The sequence below is a fragment of the Solanum pennellii genome, chromosome 4 (genome assembly GCF_001406875.1).
Source record: "Solanum pennellii chromosome 4, SPENNV200".
Taxonomy (NCBI): domain Eukaryota; kingdom Viridiplantae; phylum Streptophyta; class Magnoliopsida; order Solanales; family Solanaceae; genus Solanum; species Solanum pennellii.
Window position 1 is genome coordinate 74,963,449 of NC_028640.1, and position 10,695 is coordinate 74,974,143.

Below are 10,695 nucleotides of genomic sequence, written 5' to 3' on the forward strand. Positions count from 1 at the left end.
ACCACAGATGTAGAAAGAGTATTTTCGATAAACCCTAGGCTCAAGAAAAAAATAGTCCAAAAATATCAAATGGTAGCAAAAAGAATAGATAGTAACATAATAATTACAACAAAATAACATGGTAGCCGAATGAGGTCTGTAGTTAGACTTGACAAATCATATGGCTAAAAGTTTATTCACATATAACTGAAGTTCAGCCATATGAAACTTCAAGCATTTTTGTAACTCCATAACAACTTTAGACATCACATATCTAAAGTTAATAAAATAAAATAAAATGGGCTACAAGTTATGCAGTGGTGTCCGAGTAGGCTACCCTGTGAAATTTTTATGTCATGGGGTTTCTAAGAGTGATAAAGATCGTTCAAATTTTAGACTAAGTAACCTATGATACGATATATTCAGTTGTACTGAAATTGAATCAGCCATAATTCATCTTCAAAATACAAAATCACATTACAGCGACACCATGCATTTACTACTATTACTTGAACATGATAATATCTACAGATCAGGGCAAACTGACTTAAATATACTCTGTTTTGACCTAGTAAATATGATTGAGATGTATAACTCAAGATTGTTTTCTCAAATCTATAAATATACATCATACAAACCGATATGATTGAGATGCTTTACATTGATACAGATGGGTGTCATCAAACTCGAGCTTCAAATTTACGATTGGCATGTCCTGTAAACCTCACCCCTCATGACATCTATTGGTCTGTGTTCCGAAGTGTAGCGCTCAGGCCCTAGATACATTCCTGTCTTCTCCAAAAGGTTGAGGCTTTCATCCCTACCATATCTTGAAGCATACAGCTTGAGGTACTCAATATCCTAAGAAAATCAGTCATGAAAAAAGAGGAGTGAATACAATTAAGGAAAATGAAAAGGTGATCAGACAATATGAGATTAAAAAGAATTGAATGATTTATAGGTAGATTTAACATCTTTCTTTCTTCTAATTATTACTTTATTCGGGATAGAACTTCTATTACTATGGAAACGTAATAGAGGAAACTAAGGAGAGGGAGTTCTATTTACTAGGAGATATCTCATTAAATAAAATGCAGAAAAACATTATAACTGAAGAAGTGTAATCCAAACAGAACAACATCGGCAAACGTTCATATTAAACGGAATGAGAGAAGGAAAAAGTATCAAGTTTCTGAAAATAGGAAGTGACAAGAGAAAGCAAATTAAATTGAAACCAACAAAGGATCTAATTACTAAACCCTGCAGTTAAGACATCAAAAGGATATCGCTCAAACATGTTTTTTTTCACAGTGCATCAAATTCTCTGTTCTGCGTAAAACAGACAACATTGCACCTTTCATCCATAAAAGATCAAGGGACTTCATGGTTGATGGCTCTCTACGGAAGTGCAAAAATATTACTTAAAGAGGAAATAAGTCAATATGAAAAATACCTGCAAGCCACTCAAGAGCCTCTCTAGTCTCAGTGAAGCAACAGGTTGCTGAGATGATGAGAACACCTGACCAGGATAGAATAAAACTCCATCACCTGGAGGAAGGCCACGCCTGAACTTAATCTGCAGACAAATATTACTCGAACCAGGCATGAAGAGAAAAATATATATCAATTATTTCACAACCATCAACCTGTACGACATAATTTATCCATCAGTTTCGTGTCATGCATAGGGATTCACTAACCTCAGCACTAGGAACTGTTGCCTTCTCATAGCAGTTGGCACCCCAATATAAGAAACCTGTTCCACCTTCTTTCCACACACGCCACATCACAGCACGGTGTTGAGTGCCTCGCATCCCCAAGTGCCAGTTGGGATGAGGATCACCTGGTCCCAAGCATACATATGTCCACCACTCCTGCAACGAACATAACAAGCACCATGCCAACAGGTGATGCATACATCAGGAATATACTGCCAGTCTTTTCTTATTTTTTTGGATAAAAATGCTGATAGTCTTGCATGAGCTCTTAAAAGAAATTTAGTTCATTCATATAATACATACAGAAATAAGAAAAACATTTAAAGGATATATAGCCAAAATGTTTTAAGATTATCCAAAGAGCAACATAGAGGAGGTATTGAAATGAAATAATCTCAATCCTGCATATCATACAACAAAACTTGAAGATCCACATTCATGTAGAAGACTCATTAATCATTAACCCATTCAAATAGTGCCAACTTCACAGAGCATTTACTGGGTACATCTAGGCTGCAACAACATTCTCAAACACGTTAGGGAAGTACTAAACTTAGGGAAACCTCATTAGTTATAAAGCTTCAGAATAGCTTCTCGAAATAAGATGCCAAATTATTCATTGGAAGAGAAAAAGTAAAATGCTAAAACTATCTCATGTCTCTCTAATGTCCTTATGAATCAATGTCATATACACTAGCAGTGATTAACTACTTCCATACAGACAGATGAGTAGAATGTTAATCATTTGAAGTGGCCTTTGCTAAACCCATTTGTGGATAAATCATGCACATAAGTTAGAACTTGACAGGGTCCCAATTTGCATAGATTCCTTAACTTCGTTTTTTCTTCCCAATCAAGCATACATTTTTTCCAATAAAAATCACGCATAAATTCTTTACGAAGAAAGGAATATTCATCCATAAAAAGATGTGAGACCTAAGATAGAGTCCTCTTATCCACCAGTGAAGAAATCCATGATAAACAAGGTGCCATCTGATCTTGTAACTAAAATAGAATATCCTATATATAGCATATGGAATCATGTGTTAAAACCATTGACTGTCCTAGAATCTCTGATGCTAAGCTCTAGTCCACAAAATAAGAGTTAATTGTCAGCACTGTCTGCAGGCAATAACTTATCTTATTGCATTAGAGGAAAAAAGCAAAGGGAGAAAACATGAATGTGATATCAGCAAGGAACCAGGCAATAACTTATCTTATCGCATTAATCTGTATGACACTTCTCTGCATCGTTTTCCTTTCCTCATTTAACGAGAGTCTAAAAGTAATTATAGTGATCCACTGTTTACTCCATAAAATAATCCATTAAAAAACAAAGTTTATACATTTTTATTACCTCTCCGTTTTCTGTTTGTATCTCTGCGATAATATCCTTCGCCAGATCCTCTCTGTTACCAATAACCCATTCGCTGAATAGACAAGGAAATACGTTAAAAAGCCTAGTAAGCAGAGGCATATCCCGGATTTTAAGAGCATAGGTGCACCGTTGCTCTTAAGATGGACGCTTTTATTTAAATAATATAAAATTTCACGGTGACAACAAGTTAAAGAGCAAAGTATAGTTAAATATTATATCCACAAAGGGAATATCATTCATTTATAGTTGTCCGCGATGAGTTTTCATACTTCAAACGTCAATAGTAGCATCATTACTTACATTTTCAAATATCTCACGTCTATATAGCAAACTATATAACCATTCAAATAATATAAGAAGCGAACACGTGAGTCTCCCCGCATCCTGCTCATCATACATCCTATTAGTACATCATTTTTTATGTACTTCATTGATGAAACCAAAGATAGTGACCATGAAAGAAAAAAAGGAAGAAACAAAACCTGTGCAAGTTAAAACCGGTAAAGAAAAGGAAAACAGGAGAAAAGAAGGTCAAACTTTTATTTATACAATTTAAAAAAGAAATCTGGGATTTGAAACCTATTTATTACAAGAAAAAAGGGGCTGGATATTTGGTAAATGCAAGGGCACGCAAATGAAGCCCTTATTGATTAATTAATTACAAAGGGATGAAAACAGAGGCCAGTGGGAATCGAACCCCTGACCTCAACCTCAAACGGAGCAACTTGTCACCACTGAACCAAGGTTCCATATGGATCTGCCCATGCTAGCAAGTGATCAATAAGGAAGAGAATACTGACAAGGTCTCCAGATGCAACAAGTGGTGATCAAAAAACAGAAAAGGAAGGAGAACGGAAGTATGCACAACTAGTTTATTGGGGATTTATTCAAACAATTGTAAATATTTTAAATAGAAAGTTGATTCATGGTACTTCTATGTTATTCGTAGATATATAAATGTCATTTAAAAACCGCCAACCTTTGTCATTCTTTTAGATAAAGGAAGTAGTATATAAGAGCTCATTAATTGAATTCTTTTAGGCTTTGTCTCCAACCTCTAATCGTGAATCAGGGCAAACATGGATAGCTGGCTTAATATTCCAGTCAATGGTTCTCATAAAGTATGAGTGAGCAACCAATATTGTTTAAAAAGTAATTTCATTTAACATCGACTGGTTCAGAATTCAAGTAACGGCAACATAACAACTAAAGCATGAGAGGAAAAGAACTACAGAAAAAGAAAACAAGATTTTTGTCCAAAAAAAAAAATTTATAATATTCTAAAAGTGGGAAGTTGGTTTATGGAAATACCCTTGAAAAGTAGATTGACTAAACTACCCCTCATCCTAAAAAAAAGAAAAACTACACGTTTAAGGAAACAAAACCCCAGTATCAATATGAACGATTATCAAAAGGGTTCTTATTTAATGACATCATATTAAATGCTAATTAATACCGGTAATAGATGATAAATTGTTGCATGGAAAGAATGCCTTCTATAAATTTATGGGCTCTCCAGGTTGCAAAACTTTACACATTTCCAGAAGAACTATAAGAGATTAGGAATGAAGATATTCGGGACAAGGTTGGAGTGGCCTCTATGGTAGAAAAGATGAGGGAGGCAAACTGAGATGGTTCGAGCACATGAAGAGGAGAGATACAGATGCTCTAGTGAGGATATGCGAGAGATTGACTTCGGCGGGATGAGGAGAGGTAGAAGTAGGCTGAAGAGGTGATTAAGCGAGAGATGACACACCTGCAACATACCAAGGACATAAACCTAGATAAGAGAATATGAAAATCGAGGATCAGGGAAGAAGGTTAGTGGGTGGTCCAGCATTGTCTAGTTTTCCTTCTCCGTATTTGTATTATTACTCTTCTACTGTCTTATTCTATGATTTTATCATTATTTTGTTTCCTTTGCTTTGATTGTCGTGTAGTTGGTTATTGCTACTGTTTTTCTTCCCTATTATTTTCTGCATGACTTCTCCACTACTATATATCCTTTTCATACTTGTTTTTGATGTATTCCTCGAGTTGAGGGTATATCGAAAACAATATTTCTACCTTCACAAGATAAGGATAAGGTCGCGTATGCCACCCTCCCCAAACCCCACTTGTGGGATTACACATGATATGTTTTCAACATGCAAAACATTACACATTTTTGGATAATTTATATGTTACTTAATCATTAAGAGTTCGCATGTGATTTGATGAAATCTATTAAATGTTAAATAATTGCTACAAAAAATAATTACTATGAAAGAACATATAGTATCTTATGTCTTTGTGGTTTTCCTATATTACAAACTCTTTGTTGTAATTCAATTACCGGTTAGCACTAGATTGGTAATAAAACAGAATGGGTGACTAAGGTTTTAGTAATTCGAAGAAGTTGAATAAAGGGATTACAGAAATGCTAATGGAGAGGGTGCCGTTGGCAGCTAATATTCATTGACAAAGAGGTAATACAATCTCAATCTTGTGTTATATTCATTAGTTGTTACTTCTTTGAATTACCTCATTTATTGCATCTCTCTTCAACTTGCTGATAGGTATGCATTGTTTCATAGCTCTTCTTTGCTTGCCATTATGATTTATCCGGTAGTACCTCCGAGGTAAATCCAATAACAATATATAGTTGAGGGTATTTTGGTAGCTAATATTCGTTGACGAATAGGTATTCATTGATGAATAGGTAATACTATCTCAATCTTGTATTATATTCATTAGTTGCTACATTGCCTGCTTCATTAGTTGTCTGCATTGACATAGGAGACATACGCCAAGAACATCATCTCTATAAGGAATGTATTACATGTCTGCACCTTATAACACAAAGATGTAACTCAGTAAACATTCTTATACCAAACTTAATTTAGGGTGCACTAGGTATGGAGGAAAATATTTCCAAGAAAGTGTTTACTAATTTCCTCATGATCGGTTGGTCAAAGTTTTTGGAGAACATTTTCTTTAGAAAAATAAGTTCCTTAAAAATGAGGTTAATAACCTCCCTAGTGAAAGTAGGGAAAATAAATTCCACAAGTGACACTCCACATTTCTCATGATCGGTTGGTCAAAGTTTTAGGAGGATATTTTCTTTAGGAAAACAAGTTCCTTAAAAATGAGGAAAATAACTTCCTTAGTGAAAGTAGGGAAAATAAATTCCACAAGTGACATTCCACATTTATTGTGTCCTCCCCACCCTCCTAACACACCTCATCTTCACCGGACTCCCTTAGCCCCATCCCCACCACCCCCTTAGCCTCACCCCTATTACAAGATTATCTACAAATATTTTCAACATAACATTTTTTTGCTTATGTACCAAACACAAGGAAATAAGTAAGAAATCCACTTATTTTCCAAGAAAACACTTTTCATGGAAAACATTTTCATTTGTACCAAACACGTCCTTAGTTGTTCAACTTTTGCAGGTTCAGAGAATATCAAATCATTTGGCATCCAAAGAAGAAGTCACTCGGACAGGTTGATTGCTCATCTATTTCAACTTGTATTTTCCTGCCGAACAGTTTGTAATACTCGTTATAATGTGGTCTAATATTGACTCATACCATATGTAGTGCTTGCTTGGGCACATGTCCGAAACTAGTGGGTATGATATATGGAAAGAAATACATCAGCAGGTCTCTAAAATTGAAGAGATGCAGTAGTAAACTATGATGTCTCAGTATAAATGAATTTCCAACCAAAACTCGGGGATAATGGGGCAGAATTTCCTACCCTTCTCCACTGATATACTGGACCTAGTTCACTTGGCACAGGGCTCAAACTTGTTAACTAAGACATAAGCTAATCCATGAGAACGTGATGCTTTCACTATACCAAATCAAAAGATAGCAAATTCAACTACTTCAAATCACTGAACTTGGCTCAGATAATGAGACTTCCAGATTATCTCATCCAAAACTGAATTAATACCCAATTTATTCAGTGAGTTCTCACAAAGGGCAGTGTTTGTATTCCATCCATCTGAGCTACAATACTAACAAAATAAACTTTTCGGTTCTTTTACTAATCACCACATTCTTTTATTTATAAGGTAGGTAAAAACTAATCACAGCATTCATTTTTTAATGTAATAGTTCCTTGGTCGTTCTCATACTTGTACATTGGAAATAAAACAAAGGATTTCTCAAGAAACTAAATCACTACCTTGTGCAATATATCTGAGTATGAGGACGTAGGAACGCAGGAACTTTCAGAAAAGCCTCAAAGTTATTTGTAGCAAGAGGTGCATCACTTGGTCCTATAAAATAAGAACAGTAACCACGTGAAGAAAGTTATATACGCAAATAACAATTACCAAAGAATATTCAGACAGATCTAGGCCAAAGAGAGCCAAATAAATATCTAGTTTGTCAATCACAAAAATAAAAAATCATGTGCTTTCTCAAAAAAAAAAGATCAAAAATCATGTGCTTTCTCAAAAAAAAAAAGGATCAAAAATCATGTGAGATTGTTTCAGATGAAGCTTCATTTGATGCTTCTGTCAGTGACATCACTCAAATTTTACCTTTGAATTTCAGATAAAGCAGACAGAATCGCCAGAAAGTTGATGTCAATTACTTCAAGGCATATAAACCCTCTCAGTTTCCAAGTCATCAAGAAATCAATTAAGTGTTCCAAATGTAAGTGTAGAGGATAAATGCACCAAGATGGAATTGCAAAACAATGCATAACTGGGACATATCTAATATTTTCACCTTAAAATGTGTCTCAACAAATAGCACACACCAGTTACATTAGCACAACAGCAGCATATGTTCCAAGAAATCATTGACATCCAGAATAATACGAGACAAAGCAATACCCCTCTAAAAAATTATTTCAGACAGAGTAAGAATAACGCCGCACTCAAGTAATAAGTGTGTTAAATACAGAATTTTCTGCAAGAACTGGCCATAAACAGAGGCACCAACGAGACTCAGTAATCCCTAAGATGAAGAATTTCTACTGTTCTTCCGTTTCTATTTGAAGTGTCCATAAGAAGCAGGAGTTTCAACACTAAAAGTGACAGCAAATACTCTCCAATCAGCAGCTTATCATATGATTCAGAGTGGGTTGGCAGCAAAAATGTGCTTTTTGTTTCAACTCCACAACTCAATTTGTCCTCGCATATTTGGCTTATGAAATATAGCACAGTAGGTCCATCATCCAAACAGATATAGCACAATTCTATTTAGTAGATAGATTTCTTCAATCCAAAGAGCAACAGAAGATACGGAAATAGACATATAGCTATCAGGCACAACATCTCATTGAAATAAATACATGTGATGAAGAGAAATCTGATGCTCACCGCAATAATAAGTTGTCAGAATACGAGCATCAGGTGCATAGGCATGAATATCACTGGCCATGCGGCGGAGGGAAGAATATTGTTCAATGTTAAGAGGCTGAACAAATGCAAACAAAACTAATTTAGAACAAAGTCATAAAGATAGGTAGTTACCATCAACTGCCCGAAGCAGGAAAAGTGAGTGAAAAGTAAAATTATATTCAAGGGGGTGAAGGAAAGGAATAAAACAATGTATAGTGTTAGTATTTGAATAGGGAAAGTAAGCTAGCCCGGTGCACTAAGCTCCCACCATGCACAGGCTATGGGGAAGGGTCGGATCACATTGGGTCTTACACAAACAGCCTTTTCGAATGGAAGAAAAAAAAATTACCTTTTTTGAAAAGACAGTTAAAGCACTACAAGTCTGTACACCGTATGGTTTCCCTTTTTTTGTATGGATAAAAGGATTTACCGGTTTAAAGCATAAAATAGGATATTTATGAATACAAAGTTTGTTATTGAGGAATAGTTGTTGCCTGGTGTTGTAACGACAAACAACATATTTCAGGAAAATGATGTTTCTCATCTACGAAAGAAGAAAGAGTAAAGACCATGTCCCAGCTACAAACAGGAGGATACTTGACTTTGAACTGCAAGTGTCACTAGAACAATAAAAAGTTTGTCGTATATGTTATAAAAAAATAGCAATTCAATCTGCTCACTTACCTCATCCCACAGATAGAAGTATGCTTTCCTCCAATGTTTTTTTGTTCTTAATATCTCTACCTCCCTTCGTAAGTAGTCCTTCGCAATATCGCCGCTAATGCCAAATTAAGGAACAAAAGTAAACTGATCAACTTGTACACAACATACATCCTACTATCCTAGAACTTTTGGCAAAAAATTGTCCATCATACCAGGGGACTATCGGACCATTAGGTACAGCATATGCCGCAAGACGAGGGTCAGAGAAATACTCGTCTGATTTTGGATGGTCAGCTAGAACAGCATTAGAGACAGAAATTTTAGTTTATTGTAGATACACTTGGAGTAAAAGCCAGTAGGAGAATAGAACTAGAGTCTCCATTCAGCACCTTTACAAACTTATCTATTCAAGACTTCAAGTAGATCTAGAAGAACGAGAGTTTCACAAGTACAGGCATACTAAGCAATAAGCATCATATATTACCTGGCCATGGTGAGGTGTATGTCAAAACTCTCATGCCGTTGCCCCACCTGCAGAAGTATGGACTGATTCGATACTGAAGTAGCCATTTGAAATGCTGATCTAACAGCTCAAACCATTCATTGCTTCCGTGCTCAACCCCAAATCGATCTTCAATAACAGTATCAGATATCTAGACAGAATTAAAGAACTCCATCCTCATATAAAAATTCAGTTGCTTTATCACAGAGACTAGTACCAGCAGTCACTAGTAAGTAAAGAGAGAGTAAAGGATAGAATGGCAGAATATTTGCGGTTTCCAGGTGTCTGCTATGATATTCTAGTTTACATGAATGAATGAAAAGAAGGACAAAGAACTACCACCACATAAAACGTGAATAGACTCGCAAAAATACATCAGTAAACAGAAATGGAGGACATCCCAAAGAAGAAGCTCGTCAATTAGGAAAAGGGAACGGTCAAATCAATTGTTCGCAGGCAAAATGTTAAGTCAACATGATGCAATAGATTACAAATTAATTGGCAATCAAGCCTGACAAATCAAAAATCTCGTGAATTCAATTGATAGCAATCAATGACCAGGAGCAATTCTCCACAACCAGTTTAATGGCTTGATATAATATCTAACACCAGTGTACAAAAAAGGATACACCAATCACAGCAGGGACAGAAGGGGTAGCTGGAAGCACAAAGTCCCAGACTGTCAAACTTATCTTCAAACGGATTGAAAGGCTAGAAAAAGCATCCTCTTCCATCATATCTATGGGCCCATTATCTGAAAAGAAATCAGAAAACAATGGGGATAGAAGAACTCTTCTTAAAGATGAAGTTGCAGATTTGACCCTTTCTACCTAAAACAAAAAAAACTCATTATGAGCAGCAGCTTGGCAAATACAACTTGAGGAATTATAAGAGTTCATATGAGGCATGTAATTTCAAAGAGACGAACCACTTCTTCCAATGGTTTCCCCTCTAAGGGCTCCACAGTATCAACGCAGTCTCTCAGTTCTCTGTATAATTGATGCTTCTCCAGTTTCCTCAGGGATTGGTTTGTAGATCTGTTTCAACAGAGAGGTTGAAAAATATTTAATTAACTACTCCACATATTCCCCCCCCCCCCCCCCCCCCC

At 35.8% G+C, this 10,695-nt stretch overlaps 1 protein-coding gene across 1 annotated transcript in view; it reads right to left on the minus strand.

Annotated features, from left to right (window-relative positions):
- Positions 1–400: 400 nt before the first annotated feature.
- LOC107018347 overlaps positions 401–10,695 on the minus strand; it is a 14,905-nt gene continuing 4,610 nt past the window's right edge. Inside the window, exons 6-16 of the mRNA XM_015218810.2 lie at positions 10,516–10,624; positions 10,217–10,417; positions 9,570–9,738; positions 9,298–9,379; positions 9,107–9,200; positions 8,402–8,498; positions 7,255–7,348; positions 3,055–3,127; positions 1,680–1,853; positions 1,433–1,555; positions 401–840 (exon numbers count right to left, since the gene is read on the minus strand). Of these exons, the coding sequence (XP_015074296.1) occupies positions 679–840; positions 1,433–1,555; positions 1,680–1,853; positions 3,055–3,127; positions 7,255–7,348; positions 8,402–8,498; positions 9,107–9,200; positions 9,298–9,379; positions 9,570–9,738; positions 10,217–10,417; positions 10,516–10,624 (1,378 nt within the window). The 3' untranslated portion in view covers positions 401–678. The remainder of the gene's footprint in view (positions 841–1,432; positions 1,556–1,679; positions 1,854–3,054; positions 3,128–7,254; positions 7,349–8,401; positions 8,499–9,106; positions 9,201–9,297; positions 9,380–9,569; positions 9,739–10,216; positions 10,418–10,515; positions 10,625–10,695) is intronic.